At 45.9% G+C, this 26785-nt stretch overlaps 1 protein-coding gene across 3 annotated transcripts in view; it reads left to right on the forward strand.

Moving 5' to 3' along the window:
• LOC109855961 (discoidin domain-containing receptor 2-like) overlaps positions 1-23885 on the forward strand; it is a 113816-nt gene extending 89931 nt beyond the window's left edge. For all 3 annotated transcript variants that reach the window (XM_020430716.1, XM_020430714.1, XM_020430715.1), the window contains exons 3-9: positions 7662-7767; positions 11260-11491; positions 16355-16813; positions 19675-19882; positions 20449-21000; positions 21275-21372; positions 21847-23885. In XM_020430716.1, the coding sequence (XP_020286305.1) occupies positions 7662-7767; positions 11260-11491; positions 16355-16813; positions 19675-19882; positions 20449-21000; positions 21275-21372; positions 21847-22014 (1823 nt within the window). In that variant the 3' untranslated portion in view covers positions 22015-23885. The remainder of the gene's footprint in view (positions 1-7661; positions 7768-11259; positions 11492-16354; positions 16814-19674; positions 19883-20448; positions 21001-21274; positions 21373-21846) is intronic.
• The last annotated feature ends 2900 nt before the right edge of the window (positions 23886-26785 follow it).

Consider the following 26785-nt stretch of genomic DNA (forward strand, 5'->3'; position numbering starts at 1 on the left):
TTTATATTCAAGACGTGAAGAAAGAAGACGCGGAACTGTGTTCATTTCGAGCACGCTTGATCAATGGTCAAGACTCGATAATAAAAAAACACGCACTTCGGCGATCGTCGGAAGATTCATAGACCGACGCGTGAGATACTCGGGCGTAGGTGGTCCCGATGTATACTTCTCTGCATAAGAACGAACGGCATCGAGCCGAACGACACCGAAGTATAAATAGCTTCGCGTACGAAAATGGAAAGGAGACCGAAAGTAGTGACGATCGAAGCCTCCCCGCGGTGAGTGAACTTGTATATTGAACCGCGTTGGTAAATTCGCGGTCGTGTTAAGAGAGAGAGAGAGGAAAGAGAGAGAGAGAGCGAGCGAGCGAACCAGTCAGTCGTGGCGGGGCCGTAGGGTGACCGAGGGACGTTGAAGGGATCGCTGAGCAGTTAAAGCGCGCATAAATTGCAATGTTAATGTTGCCAGCGATACATAAACATGTTGCACGTCGGTTGGATTGTGGTGTCTGCGCGTGCTGCACACCCTCCAGATGCCTGCATGAGTGCGTGCGTGCGTGCGTGCGTGCGTGCGTGAGTGCGTACGTACGCACGAGAGGGGTGCGCGTTTGGTACTTCGCCCGTACTGAGAGGCCGATCGGTAAGCGGTCTATGTATGTACGTAGACGCGTGCCTAGACGAGAGATAGAGAGAGAGAGAGAGAGCAGCCATTGCCGCGCGTTTGCGTGTGTATTAACGCTCGCGCGCGTTTGCGTTGATGTTGCGTAATTGCGTGGCAACGCGAAAGTGTAGGTACGTGCACGGATGAGCGGATGAGTGTGCTCTCTCAAAGTGGTGTAGAGATAGGGTAATTGTAGAGAGAGATGCGTCATCTATAGGAGAGAGGGATGCGCGTCGTATCTGACACAGCGAATTTTAACACGCGACACATATGTGTGCGGCGAATCATTATCGCCGTCTTCTTTCTTTTTTCCTTCGTTCTGAACGAATATTCAGCGCGAATTACGATGACGTAGCTACTACGTGGTAGTGCAGATGTGTCACCCGCATGTTCGAACAAGTGACGAATATATATTAATTAACTAATAGTTGAATTTTTTTGTGTATACATGAAAGAGAGACATGTATCCTTTGTGTGTGTATACACGAATGACATGTGTCCTAAAAAACGTGTATTTTATCAAAAGCTTTCACGTGTATGTATGTATGCGTGTGTGTCTGTGTGTGCGCGCGCGCGCGTGCGCACTGTGTGTGTTTTGTAGTATCGGGAACATGTCGAAGGCAGAAATGTGTCCGGAGAGAAGAGCCATCACGCAATAGAGTCCTTCCGCGTTATGACATTGTCGTCCCTTTCGTTACCCTCTCGGCCTTCCTTCTCAATTATCTACAGATCCATTAGGCCCTAGCGTTACGGTGACGAAATGATTGCAGGAGTCTTGAGCAGCGTATTAACATAACAATGCGGCAATTAACGCGTTATCACCTTTCGTCCTTTCGCTTCGTCGCCAACACAAAATTACACAACGATATTACAAATCACAGGTTCTTATCAGACAATGACAGCATGAAATTTCAATTATGAGTCTGTGCTTCACTTATTCACTAACAATACTGCAATACAATAATAGATGTGTAAATAATAAAAACAAAAGGGTTCGAAATACGCTACGTTTATTTAAATTGCATTCGCGAAATCAAAATCCGCGGATATTTCTCGCTCGTGGGGGGGGGGGAAACAATTATATGTATTTGAAGCGGTCATGGACACCCTGCACGCGCGTGGATTAGCGGATTATTTGTTCAGTCACCTATGTGCGCTTGCGCGCACAAATATACTCCCCATGATCCCCCATTCGCAGATACACTTATCAAAACACATCCCGGTTATCATTACAACTTGTCACTTCTTTGTACGCTCGGCGCGAACGTTAATACCGTCTGACTGTGCTCTCCGCGCGGATCGTGTTTGAAAGGCGCGATTATTCGTACGACACAAAAGCACCGCCCGACACTTTCCGCACGTGTACGTCGTATGTCTCTCGGATATAAAATCCCCGCGACGTAAACATTCCCAAGCCGGTATTCCGACATCTGTTTCTTACCCTCACGCCGACTCCGATCTCGTTCTCGTTCAGCTTGATCACGCGCCAGAACCGACAGTTTACGTTTTCGCCCGCGTACGCGAACTTCACACAGATCTCTTCACGGCTCTCTTAACGAAGCCGGGGATAAATCGCCTCGAGTGCAATCAACTTAACCCCGTCGTCTCGTAGCGGCCGTTGGAAACATCGACGAATGAGGATGAATCGGGACGAATCAAGTGAGGGATTGACACGTTGAAAGGGCGTCAGATCGTCAAAAAGAGACGTCGCGCGAAGTAATCTTCGAGGAGATTTTCCGTATTGCCTCGATCGCGGATCTCGATTTTTTTCACGCGCTATATCTCCGGGCATCGAAATTCTCGCTTTAGAAATATATATGCGCGCGCGCGCGCGCGCGAAAGCGATTATCGTTTCCAGGTTTCCGTTTGCGACGCGATAAACCCGTTTCGTATCTCATTCCGATCGAGATCCGTGCGACGTACACCGACGACAGAACATTGCGGAATGTATCGAGCAACGCGAACGAATCCCATAGAGGATCGGGAGGGACGTATCGTGCTTGACGCGCTGAAAGGACGTCAACTGTCAGACGTCTCGACGGCGACGTCGAGTGTAATAATCCTCGACTTTTCGGGTTCGAAGGGCGCCCCGTCAATCCGTTGCGCGCGCGTATCTGTATTTTCATAAGGCTAACCCACGAAAGCAAACACCCGCCGTTCTACGCGCGCACGAAGGGTGTTCGTGTCCTAAAACCCTTCGCGTTATAACTGACATCGGCTGAATGAAAAGAATCAGACGAGATATGGGCGGTGTGATCTATCAAGGAAGAATTTATTTGTCTTAATTGACACACACGCGCGTAAAAAATTTTCTCTAAATTTTATTTGACGTGAAACTTTATAAGAATTTTCAAATACTAAAATAAAACCTCTTCTCAAAGTAGATTCACACACAAACGACAGCAATTCTCTATTCTTCGAATCATTTCTTTTATTATCAACGCTTTTAGGTTTCTAAAGATAAAACACCATTAGCACGGCGCAGACACGTCAATAATCTGTGCGCCCGCTTTTCTTCTCATATCTGTTAACGTCAACCACGTCAGAGAATAAAACCGGTTAGTTTTGATAAATCCAGGCCACGAAGGCACGAATCCTGTACAAAAGGGTTGCACTCTCGACCCTCGGTGTCTAAGTAACGCACGCAACTCGAGACGGTGATTTCCAGTCCCTTGCTAGTAACGCCTAAGGGTAACTCCAAGGGTGGAACGGCCGCGGTGAAGAGAAGAAGCGCGGGAACACAGTGTGTAGGGATAGAAAGAGAGAGAGAGAGAGAGAGGGGACCTTGAAGGGAAGTAGGAAAGGGTCGTGTAAAAGTAGTACTTCCGTTCCGCCAGTCGTCGCGGCGCCAGAAGAGAACGGGCATGCGCATTTTCGTCGTGGCGAGTTACCTTCCGCCTAGAACGAATGTTTGTTTTCCCTGAAAGAGGCAAAAATGGCTCCCCAGATCCAACAATACCCGAGGAAACCGCGCCTCGGTTCTTCTTCGGTCTCTCTGCGAAAGAGTGCAGCGCCTCTCAACAGACTGGAGGTTTAAAAGCACGAACTTTCTTTCGTGGGGTCGACGCTCTTACAAACATTCATTCTAATTTTGCTGCGCTTGTCCGGAAAACGGGGCGCGGCGTCGCAGTCGGAAAGGGAGAAACCTTGCGGCAGGTGTCCACCTGCTAATTCCGTCGAGCAAACACAACTGAGTCGCAATGAGCCGCACTGAGAAGGTGATTATCACCAACACACAAACGGGAAGATAGCTTCCAAGTTACATCTTGCGTGGAATTTAATCTGGATTAAATCTCGACGTTCTCCAACAAACGTTATGGTACATGAAGACATACCTTGAGGGTATAATGTACCAAAGTACGTATGTTTTGAAATAGAGACTTAAAAATCTAAAAAGAAGATACGTATTCGTACTTTTTTTTTTACGTATACTTAATTCACACAAAATATTACGTGATTTGCACATTTTAAATATTATAATATAGTTTACTACGGTATCATAAACTTACTGTATCACTAGGGAGAGCGTGTGCGATAGCAAAAGGTCACACACACCTCATACGTTACAATTAGCCGAGACGTTTCGATATGTAAAAAAATCGAGTTAACCCGAGGATTAGGTTCGCGACTCATGATTTATGCGCTAATATCGCACTGCAATGAGACTGAGAAGTTTAATATGTTTTTCGTGAAAGTCCCGGTACGTAATTAATTTACATTTGCGCCGGAGAAGAGAGAGAGAGAAAGATAGAGATAGAGAGAGGAGTGCGAGAGAGCAAGCGAGATCGCGTGTACACCAAAAGCCGACCACGACTCCACGGGTCGGTCGTCATTAATAATAATCCAGGAATTAACAAAGGAAGGGCGATGCGAATTATTAAATTCACTGGGATAGAAAAGCTCGTTGTTGGGTATCCACCCTCGCGCCGCACTTCCTCTATTTTTCTTCCCTAATTTACCGCGAGATTCGTTAGTCTTCTGTGCAATTTGCCGCTTCGCTATTATTGCAAAAGGCGCGCTAATTACTCGCCGTGCGTTATATTTTATCACAAAGGCGATCTTTGACTTCGTCCGGCGTGTGGGAAAGTTCAGATAGAACGTGACGCCGCGCGTGTAAATCCGCGATAGATCTTTAATGTATTTTGCGCTAAATTATATAAATTATATACCGTATACTTAGACGTTTTTTTTTTTTTTTTTTGCAACGAATTACGAGAAGAATTAAGAGTTCTCTTTGTAGCTTGTTTTCGCATAGCCGCGCGCTTACGTATACATTAAATTATTAAAGAATCAGCTTCGCTTGGGATAAAGACGTGACTTACATCGTGTTAAAGGTTAATTTAGAACCGTTCTCAGTTGCCTGAAGAAGGAGTGGTTCTCTACTCGAGTGCGACGTGAAATGCTCGGCGCTAGAGGACAAACGACGTCTCGGAGAAGGAGATTCGCGCGCGCGCGCGTACTTGTAAAGAAGAGATTTACGATATTGCGCAATTCCTAGTAGATCTCCAACAAATCGTGCGCTACCTTCATCGTCGTCGCCTCAACTTGTAACTCGAACGTGAAAGTCTTGACTCAACGCCCGTGGCATTTCAATACGATATATTTCGAGATTCGCGGAAAATCGTTTTTCATCTCGACGCGCAACACGTACGGACAGATATGTAGTAGGAAGAAACGTATATATATACAAAAAAAAAAAAAAACGCGGAGATGTGCGGTACGTTTCTCAGACTATCAGGCAACAACAAGTAAAGTATAAAAAAAAAAAAAAAAAAAGAACGATGTGCTGTGGATATACAGCGAAAGAATTTCGCTCGGAATTTATTACGATTTTTCTATTACAATTTACGTCGCTCCTCGAACGTATTGCAGTCTCTGCCGCCAGGCGCGGCGGCTTGTTCGCCGGCCGTTTTGTGGTTGTCTCGAGTTTCTCTCGTGAAGGAGCCGTCTGTGGAAAGAAGCGGTTATCAGTTTGACAGTGACGCGGTTAGAGGAGGAGAGCGTGCGAACCGGGCGAGAAGACGAGAGAACGACGTTAGGATGTCGAGGGCGGGAGGAGGGAGGGGGAGGGGAAAGAAGAGAAGGTTGCGCGAAGGCATTCAATTTCCCTCTTCTCGCGGATGGAGGGCGGCACACACCCTTCCGTTTGGAGCTGTCACTCCCTGAGAGTTATGGTCGCCGAATGAGTGGCTGGGGCGGGCCGAACGTCGCATAACTTACTACTTCTTCTTCTTCTTCTTCTTCTTCTTCTTCTTTCTCCTCCTTCTCTCCTCTCCCGTTCCCGCGCTCTCTTTTCCAGGATGTCTATAAATACGAGAATCGAAACCTGCCTTTGCCTACTCCCCTCAGCTAGTCGCGGGGCGACTCGTTACTCGCGACTGGATGCTGCACGTCGCGCGCCGCGTCTAGCACGTACACCGGAAGGAACGAGGACGATCGATCTCCCGGGGGGAATTCTAGGATCGCACGTCTAGGGCAGCATCGATTACGCGACTTATTTGTCTCCGAATGCGTTTTTCTCGCTTCTTCAAAGCTTCGAGACGCTCGGTCTCTCCGAGTCTATTTTTAACCGATGACACACACAGGGTGACGATTGCCAGAAATTCCTATGTGTAATTGCTTCCTCGACTCTCGGAAACGGTAACAAGTTATCATTCCGTCAAGTAAAACCTAAACCCCATATCTCTGTTATAATTAATAAATTGATAGTAAAACAACATCCTCTGTTACTGCTATAAATAAAAACTTCCAAAAGGTTCTGATATATTTTGTTCTCAAACAAACATCTGATTGAACATCGTCGTGTTCTGTGTGTGTATAAGTTTTTTTCATCTCCTCTTTATCTCACTCGAGCGCGGGATCGTCGAAGCGAAGTTTCGGAGGAAGTAGGAAATGTTTACAACCCTCTTATTTACGCCGGGCATCTTTCTCGGGTGCCAGACATCCGCGACGATGACGAAAGAAGCGGTCGGTGGGAAAAGTTTGTGGATTTAAGATCGTTGGACGAATAAACGAGCTCGATAATCGCTGACGGTTCCGACGGACGGTTTCAGGAAACAGCTGTCGTTAGGGCCATTCGGGGGTTGAATTTTCTACTCGAATTTATCGAGTTTACCGAAGCGCCGCTCTCCGCCCCGCCGCGATTTCTTGCTAAAGAGCTATATATCATTCGCTCGTTTCCCGGGAATCTTGCCGCGATCTCATCCTCTACGCTAACAGAATCTACTCTTTGACCGGCTGCTCCTCCAAGGTACCGACGACCGTGTTCCCGTTCGCGAGTCGAGTCGCTTTGATCGTCGCGTCGGCGTGCTTGCAGCGCGCGGACGTGTAATTTCCCAGTCGTCCGGCAAGCGGCATTTATCTTTCTTCGATTCCAAATGGAAATCCGTTCTCGGTATCGCGTTAAGCGCCGTAATTATCGCGAGCGCGCCGAGCGATAAAAAACACGCGCTCAAGATCGACGCGTTTCCCGGTGCTGCCGCACGGCTTTTATTTGTCTATTTGGATCGGCGTGAGCGATTTACTCGTGTTATATAGCACTCGAAAAAAATAGCACTCGCAACGCATAATGAAAGCCTGATAAAACCCAGTCTCTCTTTCTCGAAAATAACGGAGCGGATCCGCGACATGATTTCTCGCGGAAACTTCTCTGGTGTGAAATAACTTTTTTTTTTTAACATCCGGTGAGATCTTGACTATCTGAGAAATAAAAGTTTCGAGACTCGAAACAAATATGTAATTTGCTTGCGTAAAACTCACGCTATTCTGTATTGAAAATGTTTAACGTGTTTTCTTTAACGTTTGTTTTAAATAATAATTGTGAAAAAAAAAAAAAAAAATAAGAAACGCATCAAACGTCATCAATGTGCCGCAGAAATATCGTAACCCGTAATTTTAACATATCGTTTACACAACGAGACTTACGTACGCAAAAGTTTATATTGCTCGCCTGTTCTCATTCGAGGCGAGGTTATAATTGAAGCAATTTCCTTTATTTGCAGCACAATGCATCGCACCTTTGGGAATGGAGTCGGGCGCGATTCCCGACGCGGACATCACTGCGAGCTCCAGCTTCGATAGCGGAAACGTCGGGCCGCATCGCGCACGGTGAGTGAATTACTGATTCGTTTATGCAGCGCGTCGCACACAAATCCGACGCAATACAAATCCGGAAATTTGATCATATTAGCTCTGCTACGGACCGTGAAAAACGCAACGCGGCGCCAACGCTTTCGTATCGCGCGGCGGATGCATCGACACGAGCGTAATGCGGTGCAATATTCAAATCAATATTGGCCGTTCGCCGACCGATTATTATTTGTCGATTGTCTGTCTGTTAAATAGAAAGCTTTGATCACAAAGAATTCTCGATGCTGCCTGATCGTAACCGACTCCCGATAAGACTATTTGAGACGTCGGGAGCGAGAGCTCGGCGACATATATATATTCGGAAACGCGATAGGCGCATATCTATAAGTCGAGCGATTTGACCGGTCGATCGCATGGACAACTCGTTTGTCATCCTGTCGGGAGAGATAGTTGACGACGATCGACGTTCGAATCGTGGTCGCACCGTTTATTAATCATACCGCTAAACTGCATCGTCTAATTCGGCTTTCAAGCAATGAGGATTAATGACGTTGCAGCGTCGCCGTCCCGGATGCGAAGCCATTTGTATCGAGCGCTTCAAAAGCTCTTAGACGTCGTTAACGTGCCCGTCGCATACTCCTTTGATTATGCGTGTCAGCTAATTACCATTCCGGCGAGACAAACGCGCGACGCGCGTGGAGGTGGTATGACGGACAGGGGATGGAAGGCGGAGAGGGGGGAGGAGGAGAGAAACAGCGTGACGCGAGGGACGGGATGTGTCCAAACACAAGGAATCATCGGGACCACCTACCGCGCTAATAAACTCGCGCACTCGCAAGACATTAGCTCCACCGCTGGTGCCCTTTCGCTCGTTAATTGAAATTCTGCCGCATTAACCGAGTCGTGCGTGAATTTTCAATATTCCGCGGAATGTAATCAACTCGTCACTGTTAATCAATCATCGAAGCGTGAATATACAACGGAATTAATGCGTAAAATTAATCGCGGTGTGCATTAAAGCGTGCATTAATCAGTTAATAGATAAAATAGATATATACGTAAAAGAGTTTACTTACGATCGATTATGTCACGCGAGAGACAGAGAAAGAGAGAGAGAGAGAGAGAGAGAGAAAGAGAGAGAACCCTTCTTCGAAACGCGACAACGTATCGATATCGTTGCTTCGAGAACCGCATTGTCGACTGCAACTTCTTTGACGGCATTTTCAAGGCTTCGCGACACTGCGGGCTTCTCGGCGAATGCGCTACTTACTTTCCTATCCGCTTACCTCAAAAATACTTCTAGCAATACACATTTATTGTAATCTGAGAACAACATTTTCCCTCTTTCGTGATGAGATGTAAAAATTCCGACAAAAAATTCTCTTCAACTCTTCTTGTATTCCTTTAATTTGATACAGTTAGCGCACACAAGACCAACCGTTCCCCCGCGAGAAAAATTGCTTTGATCATTCAACAATTGGAAATACTCGAGGATCTCACTTATGTTGGCAACGCGGATCATTCTTTTCCCGAACAGTTTTCTCCGAGTCCGACGCGCATCCCTCTCGTTCGACAAACCATTTCTCTCGATAATCGGTCCCTCCGTCTAAGGACGCGCTTCGATTCCGCCGACGTGGCAGCTCGCGCAGTTCAAGTCGGCGTAATCGTCCGTTCTGAGATTTATCGCGTACCCGGAGTGCCGTGAGCGCGGAATGTCTTTGATGCCCCGGACTGTATCAAAGTGGCAGCTAAGGCAGTTCGAGGTCTCTTAATGGGCTATGAGTTATGGATCTTTCGCGGCGTGGTGGATATTACTCTGTTCTCTTTCCAGCTCCGTTCCCATTCGCATCCGCGCCGTTTCCATTCGCGCGTCTCGAGCTTTCTTTTGCTCCTCACGTTTCGTCTCTCGTTTCTTTCTCTCTCTCTTCGTCCTATCTTTCTTCCTGTCTTCTCACGCCTGTTTCTCACCGTATTTCGTACGTTGCCAAACCACGTCGGCAGGCGCCCACAGAGAGAGAGAGAGAGAGAGCGCGCGTACGGTCTCAAACTCCGGCCGGTCGCTTTTACTGCCTTTCCACGTCAAAGCAACACTTAAAGTTCTGACACTTCAGAGAGGACGGTAGCTCACCTCTTTATTGCGCGAGAACATTTTTGCCCGACGCGCACGTATACGCGCGAGTTTCGCGTCCGCGCGCGTTGGATTCATTTGACTCTCCCGCTTACTTCGGTCTCCGCGTCTCTTTTTCTTCCCTTTCTTGAGATTTTTCTACGGCACAAAAAAAAACACACGAACATCCGTTTCCGTCTTGTTTCGCGTGGGATACCCTCGCTCGCAGACGAGGAGGATTCCGTCTGGCATTCCCGGGCAAAATGTGCCCTCATAAACTTTTCATGGTTAATAAACGCGCTCGCGATAAAAATATTCACGTCACGCGCGTACCGCACCCCAATTGTGTATACGTATATATATGTCTCATTAATAAATACTTATGAAATAACACGGTTTCGCGTATTACGGTATCAAGAAAATAGCATCGCGGAGTAATTTACGCCGCGACAGGAAGAATTCAGAAACACAGATTCTCTTCCTCACGCGCTCTTGTCGCGACTTAGTTTACGATCCGTGGAATTGTCCGCATCGTTTCATTTCGCATCGCAGAAACGACACGGAGCTCTTTAATGCCATAAACGAGCCCGCGAAAGGTACACGCGAATACAATTATTAGCCGGCCTCGAAGTGGCTTCGTCGCCGTTCTCGCCAGCTCATCTTTAATTCATGTCATTCGAGAGAGGGAGGAGGAGCGCGCGGTGGACTCGCGGCGAGATCGATAAATTATAATTTCACTCCGTATCGCGTTGCCGCGAACTGACGGTTATCCGTCAGACACGCGGCCGATCACGTATTTATACGATTTCCTCTCCGAGCGTCGATGCCGTGTTTCCGCTCGTTTCTCCCCTTGCCATGTTCATCCGCGGTCGCGCGATAACAGTTTTCTTATCAGCGGATGTGGGCACGAATTCTTCACGTGTAACCGTGAACGAATGTCCGACGAATGTTCATAAACATCGACGCTTTAATGTTGTGTTAAAACCTCGTACTATATATGTACATTCTTCGTTCGCGCGTCTGATATTCAAAAATGTGTGTTTACGTAATTGCGAAATGTTCGCGCATCTTTATGTCCCCTCGTATACGAAACTATACATAAGCGAAGAAACGAATATCGCAAATCGAAATGCATGCCGACATCTTAAAATTTACATACAAATAAAAATGTATGAATCTATAAAAGCATTATACGAGACGGGAGAAAGAAAGAGAGAAAGAGAGAAAGAGAGAGAGAGAGTTTAGATCGCGCGCGTCGGCGACTATTTTCTTCTCTTCACGGTATATTCCCCGGAGAACGTCTCCCCTTCGCCCCCGTCGGCGATTCGTAGAGCGCGATAAGAAAGCGAGAAAGGCGCAAAATAAAGGTCCCGTAATCCCAGAGCAAATATTTATTCTTTCAGACTGAAGCAGGAGAGCCACGGCGGTGCCTGGTGTCCGAAGCAGCAGATCACGACGGATCCTCGCGAGTGGCTGGAAATCAATCTACACACGGTGCACATGATCACGGCGACCAGCACTCAGGGCCGCTTCGGCAACGGCCAGGGTGTCGAATTCACGGAAGCTTACATGCTGGAATACTGGAGACCAAAGCTGGTCAAGTGGGTTCGTTACAGGAACGTTCGCGGAGAAGAGGTGAATTTTTTTTTATTATATCTCAACTCGGTCTTGATGACGCGTAAATGATTGGCGACCGGCGCTCGATCATCGCGCGCTTGTAAAGCGCGATTCTAATGCGCAATTGCTGAAAATAATAGAATCATATAGAGAACATAGTCGGGGTCAGGACGTACATCGCGAAAAAGACGCGATGTATTTATAGAAATAAAGCACTCGTCAAAGCGTACAAGAGATTTGTCAAGCGTGCGCTGACAACACTCGCGAGATTTATTATACATAATCCGCGCTCTCTAGTCCACACGACAGCTAAGCGCGATTTGTCACGATCGATTTGGAGTCGCGCAAATCGGCAACGCTGTAGAAAGACATTTTCGCCGAGCGATTTGATTCGATACACCGGTTACGGCAATTCACGCCGCGAGGCGTAGAGATTACGTACCGCGCACATATACGCGAAGTCGCGCGGTTAAATTTAGTCGCGGGCAATACGTGTAACCGTGCGCGCGCGCGCGCACGGATTATTGTGAATGATTTGTAGTATGGTGTCCGCGCAGCGACCACGAGCAGTAAGTAAAGCGTGACGTTAACAAGACGTAAATCTTCAATGTAATACGCCGAGCTGAAAAAACCAATGTATGTACGTGATGTAATTCACGCGAATACATCGGTAACCCATCGTGAACCCGGAGTCTTTAATTAGCGTCGTCTCGCAATAATCACGGCGTTGCCGCGGCGAAAATAAACTCTCAACCGGGACCGACGAATTTCGACGTAGTATATTCGCGACCGAAGCGGTAAAAGGAATTGGATGAGACATTGCTTGACGCGCGAATACGAAATAATCCGTAAATCTTCGCTAATAATTTACTGAACTTAACCGACGTAACGTCTTTGAAATTAAGGAAGCGTTTGCACGCGCCTCGTAAAATCGTTCGTGTCAACGCGCGCGTTGCGTCGTCTAAACGTATGTTAGAGGGAGACTTAACTTAACACATACGTTTAGCTCGGCGCTTTGGAACTCGTGGAATTAGAATTCGGTAGAATCCGTATCCGTGAGTGAAATGTCATCGATTTCCGAAACCGACGAAAAGAAACGAAAGACGAGTCCGCCGCTCGCGTGGAACTTAACTTTCCTTGAAGTTAGCAGGCCGTATAGGGTGGTGCCCACGAGCTTATTTGTATAGGAGGGCGGATCAATAAAATGAGGGAAGGGAAGGTCGTAGCGTGCACACGCGGGTCAGACGATTTCCAGCTCACCTACATAGACGTGTATACCTGCTGGAATACGCGAATTCTTCCGTGGCGCACGTCTACTGACGCGAAGGTCGAATCCCGAAGAAGGAGAGCGCGGTCTCGAACCGCATTTGCATGCGGCTGCGGAGCGATTTGCCCCTTTACATTTTCCGTGACGCGGAAGCTACGTACACCTCTAACATTTCCATCTCTATGTACTCGCCGGAACAAACGAGAGAGAATGTAGCTTCGAGCCACCGTCTGATACCATCATATATTACGACGATTGTACGTCATACCGTAAATTCTTCCGGTTTTTCTTTTTGTTTTTTAATTTGATGATTTTATTTTGATGACAATTATATAAGAACTAACAACGTAATTAAAATCAATATATAAATATTATTCCCCTCGCATTTTTTAATTTAAATATTCTCCATCCAGTTATTCGTGCAACATTATTCAGCTTGGGGAATAAATACCCGGTAAGAAAATCTGAAGAACTTGACAAATATCCCTCACCTCGCGAGACTCACATATCTCGCATAATTCGCTCGTAGCGCAGCACACAGGTAACCTGTTGAAACGGAACAGGCCACCCAGAAAACACCGGGGCGGGTAGGGGATATAAACCTGCAGAAATTTGTGTCTCTTCCTCCCGCTGCGCGCCGTCCCTCGCTTAATTACACAACGACACTCGGCTTATCCGACGCACAATCTTTCGTAACAACCCGATCCGACGAAGCCGGCGGTGGAAACCGCACGCGGCTGTCATCGCTTATATTTTACGGCCGATAATCTCTAAAAAGACGACGATTTACTTACCGATTTACTTAAATTTTATTTGACGTCATAAAAATCGAAGATTCTCTTAATATACCGGATAAATATGATAAGATGATTCTCGCGTTGTTATTTTTTTTGTATTCTTCGACGTTTATAATGCGTTGTAACCATTAACAGACATCAATACTGACATCAATGCTGACGCAAATCATCGCGATATGTGTCCATAAATCTGTGCATAATCACGTCGTAAAACCACTCATTGGGCGGTTTTCATTTAAATTAAGTCTAAGTAAGACGTGTCCCGATCCCTCACGATTCACCGCGCGGCTATCAACGCGCCGCCTCTAAAAGCATTCAGCTGCCAAGCGGTAGCGGACTACCGCTTGGTCGATCTCTTGGAGACAACACACACAAAACATTAACATAAAATGGGCGTTGATTCCCACCACGCCCTCGCATCGTTTTGATGTCGCTCGTTGGAATTCGCCTACGAGAAGAAATGACAAGAAACCTCTTGGAATAATTTGAGAGACGTTCGTTCGGCCTCGCGCGTTCGATGTAGTGGTAGCACCGTTTGAGGAAAGTCTTTCGACGACAAAGCTGACCGCTCGGGCCCGGTTGCGTCGCGCGTGGGCGCGAGCGAAGATAAATATCAAGATTACTTATTTTTCCTGGTCGCGCGTCTCAACGGCTCGTAAATGCCGTCGTAATTTGCGGTGTCTCGCTCGCGGTGTCACGGGTCTCTTTCGGAAATTAAGATTCGCCGCTCTCCGGGAATTCAGACGACCGTCTGGAATATGAGTCATCCTCGTGAAACAGCTCGACATTATATTTTCGATATCTTTTAATATCCAGCCGACGTATATCGTCGACAGAGAAATATATCACGAGTATATAAAATAAAAATCACCGCAGAATAACATAAGTCATAAAAAAATTATGAAGAATTTTTATTATTCTAGAACTAGATTTAAAAAAAAGTTATAAAATTAGTTATAAAATTTCTGTTATTCTAGAGAGATTTTAGCTTCCCGATCTGAATTGATAACATCGTAAATATATTATTTTTCGTATGTATAGTAAATTTCGCTCTGTTTCTCTCTCAGGACAAAATTACTCAGATATGAGCCTGAACTATCTCTCGCTTTCAGACGTGTAAAATTAGCTCGTGCCTTAAGTACAATAATCGAGGAGGGAGAACAGGATGCTATTACGTACACTCTCTGCAAAGCCGTACATGTAACTGTCAACCTCCGGAAACGCCCACGATGCGGTTCCATCGCCTGGTAGAAAATTTCTCACGTATTGGTTCATTGTATTTGCCCGCCCGACGCCTCGGTACCGTCCATTTCAACGTGCTAAACATCAGGTACAGTGTCGCGGCGCAAATAAAACGGTGTCAGCTACCGGCCCCAATTACCGAGCTACCCGGCGCGGAACGTGCCGGTTCGCGCGGTCACGAGAATCATCTTTAAACGTGTTTCCCATCGCGATTGCGAGTTCATTCCTAGCAAATAGAAAAATCACCGCGCGAAAACAAACATCCGCGAAGAAAAAACAAAATCTGAATAATTTATTGTTGTTTACAAAAAAACAATGTGTCACTAATTTTTCTGTCTAATAAAAATAATGCGAAACATTTAAAAGCACTTCGGCCGTAAAACGCCCTGGACAAAAAATTCACTTATCAAACACTATAACACGCGCGTTTATTTCCACCGAGTGTATAATTGAATTCCACGCAAAGTTGCTTCAAACATGTTTCGACATCTATGGATGGATATTTGTGCTTATTTCCCGCTCCGCAAAACAAACTGTTGTAATTAAATTTGATCGTAATGCACATATTGTGCGCGGAATCGATTAAGCGTATTAAATTAATGAAATTCGCCGGGTATAACAGAGAAACGCGGTGCGATGAACACAACAGTTTAACACGCGACGAGTAACACAAGCGTGTAACAAGGAAGAAGAAAACAGACGCGATATAAAAGGGGTCGAAAATAGAAAATAAAAGAACGTTTGCACCTGTCGGGATCGCAACGGCGATGGTTACACGGTCACGTAACCGACCATACGTGAGAATCTCGCGCGGACGAGTCGAGAGGCGCCGACGAGCTCATAAGTGGAAAATAAGAGGTCCTTTGTTCCGCGTAGGGCCTCTCTTCCCTCGACACAACGCCGTCCGAGAAATTCCCGATCCTCCCCGGCGATATGTACGTTTCGACCGTCGCTCGCGGTCGACCGATCGAATAGAACGAGCCTTGTTCTATGTGTGTGAAAGGGAGAGAAAGAGAGAGAGATAGAGAGGAGAGAGCTAAGCCTGAAATCACGCCGCGCGGAGAAATACTACAGTACGGCGTGGCGCAATTTATATTACGAGCCAACGAAAAATTTCGCTATCTCTCCGCCTGAATGTCCGTAAATGAGGCAAGGGTCAAGATGTTACATGGACGCTGATTCATCTCGGGCGTCAGGCCGACGTCACAGAACGGAATCTTGCGTCTATCTGTTTTCACTGATAAGTGAACATGACGCACAGCGTGAATAGACAGAGTATCATTCAAGACTATCGTATTATATTTCCCTTCGTCAATCACACAATCCGCTATGCGTATCTTCGCACGTCGTGTAATGACATTCGCGCGTCTAGTTACGCGTTTATGAATCGATATGTTCATTATCACATTAGTTTGATATAGGATGTTGTAACTATTTAAGGCTGTTTAATGTTTAAAAAAACAATTTATTTAAAAAATGTTCATTTTGAATAAAAATATTATTTGTATGTATGGATGTGTGCGAACGTGGCGGATAATGTTTAAAACCAATTTCCACAAAATTCTGTTTGCCCAGGTTATCCAAGGTAACAGCAACACCTATTTGGAGTCGAAGCACGAACTGGAACCACCGATATGGGCGACCAAAATTCGTTTCCTACCCTATAGCTACCACCGTCGCACCGTTTGCATGCGCGTCGAACTCTACGGCTGTCCTTGGAATGACGGCATTGTCTCCTACTCGATGCCCCAAGGTGACAAGCGTAGCAATTGGGAGTTCTTCGACGCGACTTATGATGGTTATTGGGACGGACAACTCCTCCGTGGTTTGGGACAACTGACGGACGGCAAAACCGGACCGGACTACTTTAAGATGAACTACTACGACACCTACGACAGAAGTCAGGGATGGGTTGGCTGGAAGAACGACACGAGGTCCGGACATCCGCTCGAGATAAAATTCGAATTCGATCACGTCCGAGAGTTCTCGGCTGTTCACATCTTCTGTAACAATCAATTCACCAAGGATGTGCAGGTAAGATCTCGCCCAAAATTTATATCGCATTTTATCTCGTGTAGAAAAAAAATTTACTTTATAAAATTTACATACCCCTTTTTTTTAAGTATATTGACGGGTTTTAAAATAAGCGAGAAATAAGATCGGTTTGTGATTAAATGATATCGAACTTCTTCGCTTCCGTTAACAAATGTTCTTTCGTTTATCACGTCTCGCTGTGAATCCCCGACTGGCGGGATAATCGACGAAACCGCGTATTTGTGCGATAATAAGCGAGAAAAACTATAAACGGATATTCGTACGGTATAAGGAGGAAATTGGAATGCCTCGCGGCAAGTGACTTGCCGGTGAGAATGAAACGGCTGCTGAATAAAGTAAGCGGCAGGAGGAGGGAAAAGAGAGAAGAGAACGGAGAAAAAGGTGCAAAAAAGAAAGACGGACAGTCGCGGCAAAATGTGCGCGAAGATCCTTCGCCAGCCTTTAATCCACACTCAGAGAAAATAATAATAATAAAAAAAAAAAAAAAAAAAAAAAAAGACGAAGCCGTGGGGTTGAGACGGTGTACGGCATGAAATCCAGTTTTCACGTTGGAGTCAAGGTCGGACGTAGGATGGGTAACGAGGCGCAACAACGGTTAGCCCTTGGGTTTGGTTTGAAACGGACGGAAGGAGAGAAAAAGGAAACGACCCGCGGGTTGCTGGATTAGCGTTTCACTTCAAGCGGCGTCGGCGATGGCGCTGCGGCCGTGACTTTGCCCGGAGACGTCAGTTTTTCCACTGAAAATTTTTCGCCCCCATGGTCTTTTTACGCCTGAGTGTTTACATAATGGCTCGCTGAACACTCGACTACTAGCGCAGCGAGAACGATGTATTTTGTAATAATATAATTCGACACTCTTAGAGACGCCTCGAGATGGCAAACGTAACGTAATTTTTCGCGAAAGGTTACTGGGATCTAATAAAACGGCTAAATGAGCCGGTGGAAAATAATTCGCGAATCTCAGACAATTATGCTGTCAGCTTTGATCAGTAAATTACACTCGGTCACGTCGACCGAAGATAAATTACTGAAGTTTATTACACGTTAGAGAGGAATATAAAAACACACGGAGAGTGGGATAAAACCTATCTATTAGTTGGAAAGAATCAATATCTAACTACGTCATTTAGATGTCGTCGAAAAGATAAAAACTTCGCTGCTGTGAGATTTATTCGGGCCAAGACCGTTACTTGGAGTACCGATCGTAAATCCTAAAAACAGTTTGTCAAAATACTTATATCTCTTCGCTCGGACTGACTTTCACGGCTGAAAATAATTTCTATCAAGAGACAGGCGCTTTTTTGGCAATTTGGCCAAAAAAAAAGAAAATCATTACGATATATTGCAAATTTCAGCAATTTAATTAAATTAAATTCTTCATCCTCTTGAATATGCATTTGTTTGAACAAAAGTATAATTAATGCGTTTAGTGTGAAAAGAGTTTGTACCTTCTTACCGCAATAGAAAGTTAATACGCGTGATCGTTTGCCGCGAAAATTTTGCGCTCCCCATCATCATCGTGCTACATAGGGAGAGAGAATCCTTATATAATGGGGCCACGAAGCACTCTCCTACCGGTATCAAGATTTATTTGAATGGAGCGCCTCATTACCCGGCTCGAGTCCGATTGTACGCTCGCGATCGAGCGAGCCGGAGAACCATAGGGCAGACCCGACAACGAGAGGCAGCCAAGGCTGAGGATGCGGCGACTTAGCGGGGAGAGAGGCTCTCGCGGAAGAGGGAGGACGAAAGGAGGTGAGGACCCGAGAGAGGGTTCGACGAAGACGGGACATCGGGGAACAGAACGGGATGCGCGACGCTCTCCTAGTTCCCTCTCCTTCTCATCTCCTGTGCGTACAATAGCAGCAAGCAACGACCGAGAGAGCACAGATACGCCACGTATTCAAATACAATACCGACAAGTCTGGCAAGTCGGCAGTTCGGGCGAATAGGGCTGCGGAGTGGCAGAAGCTACCCCCTAAACGACCTCTCCTATTAACAAGCGCGCGCTCGTGCGGATAGGACACGTCTCCCGAAAGACAGCGCTTCAAAGCATCATCAGCTATACCCGCACTCTGCCTCTTTCCCTCCTCCCTCCTCCTTCCCCCCCCCGGTCTTTCTCTCCGCGGCTTCTCGCGGCTGCCACTTCCACCACGTCGACTTCCCCGTTCTACCGGCGGATCCGCGGGCGGTAGGCTTCAGTACGTCGAAAATCCATACGCCTTCTCTCCGTCTTTGGGTCTAAGGGAGTTAGATAATCTCGGCTTTGTAATCTTCGTCCCTAACTCCTACCGCTGTCTTAGCTGCGTTCTCCGTTTCCCTCTCACTTTCTCGTACTGTCTCTCTTTCTTCTCTCTTTCTCTCTCTCTCTCTCCATCTTTCTCTGTTCTTGTCTTTCGCCCGTTTCACACGGACTTGGATTCTCTTCGCTGAATTGTCTTGCGCCTTCGAGGGATGAAATTAGCATTCCACGCGTCCTCGCTTTCTCGGAACGCGCCGCCCGTGAGATACGCCGTATTATCGAAACTGTCGATGTCATCCCGGCGCGCCGTTAACTAGTTATCTGTTACCGATGGTAATAACGGTGATAATACTGATTACGCAGGCGTAATCGAGTGCCTGTGGTATGCTTCCGATCAAATTAATTCCGCATGGTAGTTCTGAACACGTAGGCGCTTTATCCGATGAATCGAATTGTCTGCAGCAATCAAGCTTGACAGCGCAGAATAGCGCTTCAACCAACTATTCGCTTCTTGAGAGAAACAGGATCTACGTATTACGTTCTTCTTTTATTTATTTATTTATTTATTTTTTTTTTTGTTTTGTTTTTTATGTTTTAGGTATTTTCTGAGGTCAGCATCACGTTCAGCATCGGTGGCAAATACTTCACCGGCGATCCGATAGTGTACAACTATGTGGAGGACAGGATCTTCGAGCACTCGAGAAACATCTCGATCAAGCTGCACCACCGGATCGGCAAGTACGTCAAGCTGAAATTCAGCTTCGCCTCGCGGTGGATTATGATCAGCGAAGTCACCTTTGACTCCGGTGAGTGCAGTATAACGCACGGCTTCAGCGATTTTCCTCGCTTCCACGATTTGCCTTCGCAGTCCGTATAGAAAGTTCCGAGTCGTGACGACACGCCTATCAAATCGCACGTAACCGGAGACGATTTCTCCGGGAAGATCAAAGCGTTTCAGCGTAAACATCTTTTTTTTTGAGCCGATACATAGCGCTCGCGATGTCGATTGATAAAGTATAAGAAGAAATTTCAAGAGTTTATTCGAACACGAAGGAATAAAAAAAGTAATCAATTCTGAAGTAAAAAATTCGACTTTATATATATTTAAAAAAGATAGCGAGATCTTAACGGATATAAATTATGTTTCTAACAAAACGACACACACCGCAAGTTCGAATAAAAAAAAAAAACATTAATAGTGTATCCGTATTTTTCTACTTTGCATAAAAATGCAAATTAGCATGATTTATCGTGTTTTCTTCGTAACGTGTAACGTACTGTATCGGGGGTGCTGCTTTGCATTTGCGATTAATGAACGTCGTCAGCAGAATTTACCGTATTCAAAAGCACGTGTTTCTCTATCGTGTTGCAGACATCGCTCACGGTAACTTCAGCACGGAAGCACCGCCCACGACCGAGGCTCCGCGAATGCGGGATAGAACTTTAACTCGCGACAATCCGCTGCAAACCGAAGTTCCGGTGGCTAAGCAGGACGATCCGACTTACACGGCTGTGATCATTGGCGCCCTGATCGTCGTAATCCTGCTGCTGGCGGTCGCCATGTTCCTAATAGTCACGCGTCACCGGCAACGTAAGAACTTTGCCAGTCCTCTGGGCACCAAGAGCACGATACCGTCGGGCAATCATCAGCATCTGTCGCCGGAGTCCGCATACGGCACCACGGAGAAGGACCCGTCGTTGATGACCTACAGGGTCGAGGATCTCGACGACCGATACGCCGGCACGAAGCTCACAACCCTGCCGCGAGATCTCAATGATCGTCTTTTGGGCGATGTCAGACTCGACGAGTATCAGGAACCCTTTCACGAGAACAAGTATCGGGATTCCCCTCATACGGCGTACTACGGATATAGCACGGTTGTTCTAGACAACAAGGACCTACATGACAACGTCGAACAGTCTGGTGAGTCAGGTCTCCTTGAACTCTTCTTCAGAGTGTGCTTCCCGTAATATTCCCGAGTAACAAACAGGAAGCAGTCAAACACTCGTCAACTTTAGTTCGATAACTATTTGCATCGATTGCGTCATTCCGAACGCAGCTCTCTCTCTCGCATAAATTGCAATTTTCAACTCTTCAGCAATTCCATATATCTCGCGCAGTAATAATTGTATCGCATATATCGAGACGAAACGCTCATTACGAGGCGGTGAAACCACAATTACTTTCTGTTGTACAGATGCCACTTATGATTACGCAGTACCAATGCCCGTGCCTAGCGTAAGCAGCGATCAAGACAGCGTGTTCTCGAAATCCTCCTCCAGGGGTAGCGCAAAGGTAAAGATATACATTACAAACGATACTTGTCACGATATTTATTAAACTCTAGCGAGAAAAAAAATCATTTTTAAGTCGTATAATTTTGTTTTATTATTTGTTTAATATTTGACATAACTTACACAACTGAAATTCTCGAAAAATATTAATCCTATAAATACTGTTTTTAGATACTTGTGTAAACTGTGACATTTATGTCTGACGCGATGTTTTTATTAATTAAAACGTTGCTAAAAAGAAAATAACATTTTGATATATTATTTTAGTTTTTAAAAAACTTTCTCCATTAAATAGTTCATGAAATATCTTATTTTCAACAATCGCTCGGTTATTAATGTCAGGATTTCACAGGATTAGGATTAAATAACAATTTTCTTGTAATTATTAAACAGCAAAAAAAAAACTACTATGATATTCAAAACGAGTGTCAAATAAACGTAGAAGTCAATGTCTCATACTTTTCCGATGCGTTAGGCTTGCTTGCAGAGCTTTTTTCCGCCGCCTCCGCCCCCCATGAGTGCACCACCCCCTCGAGGCACCAGCAACTTGACGTATTCGAATCCACCGAGTCCGGAACCAGTTTGCGAGCGCGAGCGCAGAGGCAGTAAGCGCCGCGAGCACTCCTTGCACAGATACGCGTAAGGACTTTTTGCAGCGTCTGTGCGGATATTCACGAAAAAAAAAAAAAAAACGAATGGATCGAAGGTATGATGGATTCTTCGTTATTGCGAGCAACGAGACTGCGTGATATCGAGCAAGGTTCTCCGGCACTGGTTTATCTTCCGACGGAAGAATTCTGTTCCGTTCTTGCTCGGCCATCCTACTCTTGCAATATTACAATATATACATATATATATATATATATATATTTATATATATAGATTTGTTGCACTCCGTATCTTATTTTGCGTCAATAAAAGACTTGTTTGTAATTTATTTTCACAATTTTTTTTATATCGAACTTTTGCAATCGCGTTAACGAGAATTATTCTCGCGAGCGAGAATTACTCTTCTACGTTTGAGAAGCAATTTTCTGTTTTGTAAAAAAAAGTTTATTTTTTTTTTTACGAAATAAAACATTTGGTTCCGCACATTTTACTTCGTCTGCGCGCGTCTCAAGTTTCTCCAACGTATTGGCGAAAGAGAGCGGCAAGCATGGAGCAGAGCAAAATCAAGAACCGTGCCGTGAGAACACCGTGAGAACGCGCGCGTTGTTAATCGAGGTAAAGATCCGGTGGCAAAAGTAAAGCACGCGTAAAGCGACCGCGCGGCGAAAGGGATCCCGCTTGTTACAACGACGATATTTTTTTTTCTTCGAATTTAGCGCAAGGGAATCGCGCGCGAGAGAAGAATCGACGCGATCCGCGGCGCGGTCGCGCGTCCATCGCGAATAAGAAACACAAACTCTCTTCTCGACGAGCACTGCCATCGATGAATTTTTAAACATATATATGTATAAATGCGTGACCACACAAACACGCGTTTTTTTTTTTAGGGAGATCCGATCTACTTCCTCTACTAAGAGATGCATGTAAAAAACGCGTACCTATATGTGTAATCGTTATGTATTAAATTGGCATATCAGTTTAAAATATTAATAGAGAGTGACCCTAGCGCGCAAGACGACGACTCTTCCCGAGATTCGTCCGTGAAAATCGCGAACAAAATATCAAGGATCGCGGTGCCGCGCGCTTGCTATTTTCAATTTTCCGCAGTTTTCGAATCACTCGCGCTTTAGAATCCCGGCATCTTTCGCGTTCCGGTGCACACTGCCAAGTTTTCTTCATACCTGAAAAGTGGAATTCCGCGAACGGGATATATAAATTGTGACGTTGCGAAATGCCACTTCCGCCTGGCGGTCTCTCGGAATTACAATAACGACATGTAAGCCGAGAAATATGTGAGGAACACAACGCGCCCGCATTTCGGACGAATTTCCAGGAAGAGTCCGCGTTAATGATTTGGTCTGTTCGGCGCGCATGTGCAACAAGATCGAGCTCGCTATCGATCCAAGAGAAACGTCTGGCGACCACTGGGGAAGAAAAAAATGCGATTGGGCGGATGAGAGATATTTATCCGATGGCGCGATCGTTACGTCGAATCGGAAAGATAATTAATTACGGGCTTGATGGAGTAAGCGGGCGTTTCAATTATTCGCGCGCTCGAACGAAACGTCAAGCGTCGCGACGCTTGACATCCACGGAAGGAGTGAAGGGAAAGAGAAGAAAGGAGGAGTGGGAAAGAGAGGCGGAGAGAGAAAAGCCGCGACAAGATCGACGTGACGATATTTAAAAGAGCGAACGGTAGCGAGCTTCGATCTCACCTCACACAAGACTGACGTCACATAAATAATTCAGTATCCTGACTGCGCGCGACGCGCGCACAAGTTGTATTATTTATTGTCGTATACACACGGCGCTCCGTGACGAATCCTTAATTTATATATACATATATATATATATATATATATACATATACAATATATATATATGTATATATGTACATATATAAGATGCGGAAGAAGTGAAAAAATATATATAGATATATATATATATACAAAGATGGTAATATATAAATACATATATTATCGTACGACAACAAGTTTTAAGCGTATAATAGATTGTAATAAGCCCAACTTTATTTCTCTATCTCTACCGACATCGCCTTTATGCAACGAGGAGGAGAATCGAGAATTATACCAGCGTAAGGAACCGACAATACAGGGACGAGACAACAATAACTACATATGTACGTAAAAATTGAACAAAAAGAAAAAAAAACAAAACCTAGAGAGAGATTCGAGATATCGCGAGTGCGCAAAACACGTGAGAGACCCTCGACCACATTGTGATATAATAAAAAAAAAAAAAAAAAAAAAAAACACAAACAAAAGCCCGACTCTCGCGAGTAACACATATTATAGACACGTTATGTGTGCTTAAAGCGTGCCTTGCGCGGCGGAGCTCTCCCCTGAATATTTCGCGTCCGGTAAAGTGCGGCAGTTGTAAAGCGCACAGCGACTCCCTCCGACTCTAGATCGACGAACGATGACTGTGCACCTGTGTGTATGTCGCGGTGCAAAATTTATTACCGGTTTAAATATCTGACATGGAATGTGGCACGAAATTTAAAGCTCGTTCGGAGCTTTTACCGCACGGACCCGTTTTAAATAGCGCGTATTTCCCCGTACGATTATTCGGTCGTCCATTGACCGCTGCACTTCCCTTGATTACCGGCTCGTAATCTATTAAGCTCAATTTTTCTCTCATTTCACGTCGGACCCAGTCTCTCTGTCTCTATCTCATTCTCTCTCTTTCCCGGCGTGATCGTCTCGCCGGGGAACGGGTCTCGCTAAAAATCGCGCTCGGATACGGGACGAACGCGATGCTGATTGACATTCCGCTATTTTTATCCGAAATAACTGAAATACGAGCGATGTGTTCACGCGCGCGCGCGCGCGCGCACGCGTGCGCGCGTATCGGTTTTTCGATTAAGCGCGAGACAGTCTGGCTCGTCGAGGAGAAATTTAATCGGGCGTTCCCCCCTCTCCCCCCCGCGCAGGTCGCGCCCTTTCGCGGCAAGAGCGGTGCATGGTAGCGTCTACAACGATTGGTACATTGCTATGTATATTTAGTGTTTAATCGATATCGTCGCCACGTAGGGTGTTAATTTAAAGAGGAAACTAAGAGTGACAGCTTCGAACGCTTTTCGAATGTAAATAACCTAACCGTTAGGGACCTCGTATCACGTAACACATATACAGACACACAGACACGCACACACACACACACACAAACAATTTTTCTTCAAGCGCCTTAAGTTGGGGGGCACCGAGCAAATAATTTCGTCGCAATAATACTATCGTCGTCTTTTTGAAGACGCGAGATATCACGTACAAGCGGTTATCGTAAAAACGACAGCGGCGGACTGACAACAAAATGGCCTGGGTCGTCTTCGAGATCTTGCGAAAGCTCGACCATTTCTCGACTTCGTCGCTTTTAAAGCTCGAAATCGACGTGCGCGCGCGCGCGCGCGCACATACACACACATTTGGTCGGTTTCGCCGAATTTTCTCTTCGTCGATAGCTTCCCCCCGATAATTTTCTCGCTCAGCGGCATCGTGATCGATTCGCCGAGCTATCGTTGCCACGACACGGGAAATTCGATATCTTGAACTTCCCGCACTTCCAGCCGCGCTGACAGTCCGCTCCTGGCAATAATCGTCAATTTGTCTCGAGCGAGCGTGCGCACGTAATACGTGCGCGTGACGCGCACGTCAGAGGCGAGTTAAATCAAGTAATCTTTAAGGACGAGGGAAGAGAACAGCGAGATAGCGGAAAGTTAGTTTGTATAAAAAAAAAAAAAGAAGTTGCGCGCGAGAGAGTTAAGAAAGATCTCTCTCCCCGACGAGAAGGGATAAAAAAGATGAAGGAAAGACGCTTTCATACCTGCTCATGGCGCGCTTCGCGCGTAAGGATGTCTTTTTTATCGCGAAACTACATGCGGCGTAATAATCGACGACGCGCGTAATATCATCCTGTGTGTTACGGCGCGATCGTGTCCGGAATCATCCGTGAACTTATCTTGTTTTTAATTTGCCGAACACACATTTTGTACATTTTGTGTATACGCGACACACTGTTTTCTGTATTTATTTCTTCGATATTTTTTATTACGCGTTTTGCCGTTTGAAAAACGGTTTGTCAAAAAAAGAACATTCTCTTAAATAAATTTGTCCAAGACAAAATTAAATTTCTCCACTCTCTAGTCTCTATTGTACTTTAATCCGGAGCAAAAAGTGAACAGTGAGATTGCTGCGAAGAGACAATGCGTCCAGATTGCCCGAGCTTTCAAGCGCCGCGCGCGCCAGCGCGCACAAAGACCCTTTGGAGACGTAAATAATGGCATCTAGTACCAACTGGCCGATCCGTTAGAACTAGTTCGAGCAGAACCGGATGCCATTATCTACCTCCTGGGAGTCTGATTGGACATGGTCGTAATTTTGAATTATTCTCGTCAGTGGCGAGAAATGCGTTAATAATCTTGGGGGGACGGGTAAAGGGACTAGCGCTCTCTCTTTGCGAATCGCTTTGCTCGCGCGCACGCGCGCGTTGTTGTAACACGCGGCTAATTCTTATCGACGCTCGCGGTATATCGGAACGGAGATAGGCGCTTGTCTTGGCACCGTGCGCGAGTTCCTTGCCCCCGGTACTCGCCAGTCGTAAGTTTTCTTCCGGCCGCCATGTCGAGGGCGATACGCGGGCCACAGTCTACCGATATAACCGAGATACGACACGATCGGTTCTGCATCGGTACGTACAACGGTGCGGGAACACGGCCCGGCCGGTGCGACCGAGGAGAAGTCTCGGGCATAAATCACACATGCAACCCTTTTTCCATCTGACATGAGAAA

This window comes from Pseudomyrmex gracilis, unplaced genomic scaffold (genome assembly GCF_002006095.1).
Source record: "Pseudomyrmex gracilis isolate BER0280 unplaced genomic scaffold, ASM200609v1 scaffold_103, whole genome shotgun sequence".
Taxonomy (NCBI): Eukaryota; Metazoa; Arthropoda; class Insecta; order Hymenoptera; family Formicidae; genus Pseudomyrmex; species Pseudomyrmex gracilis.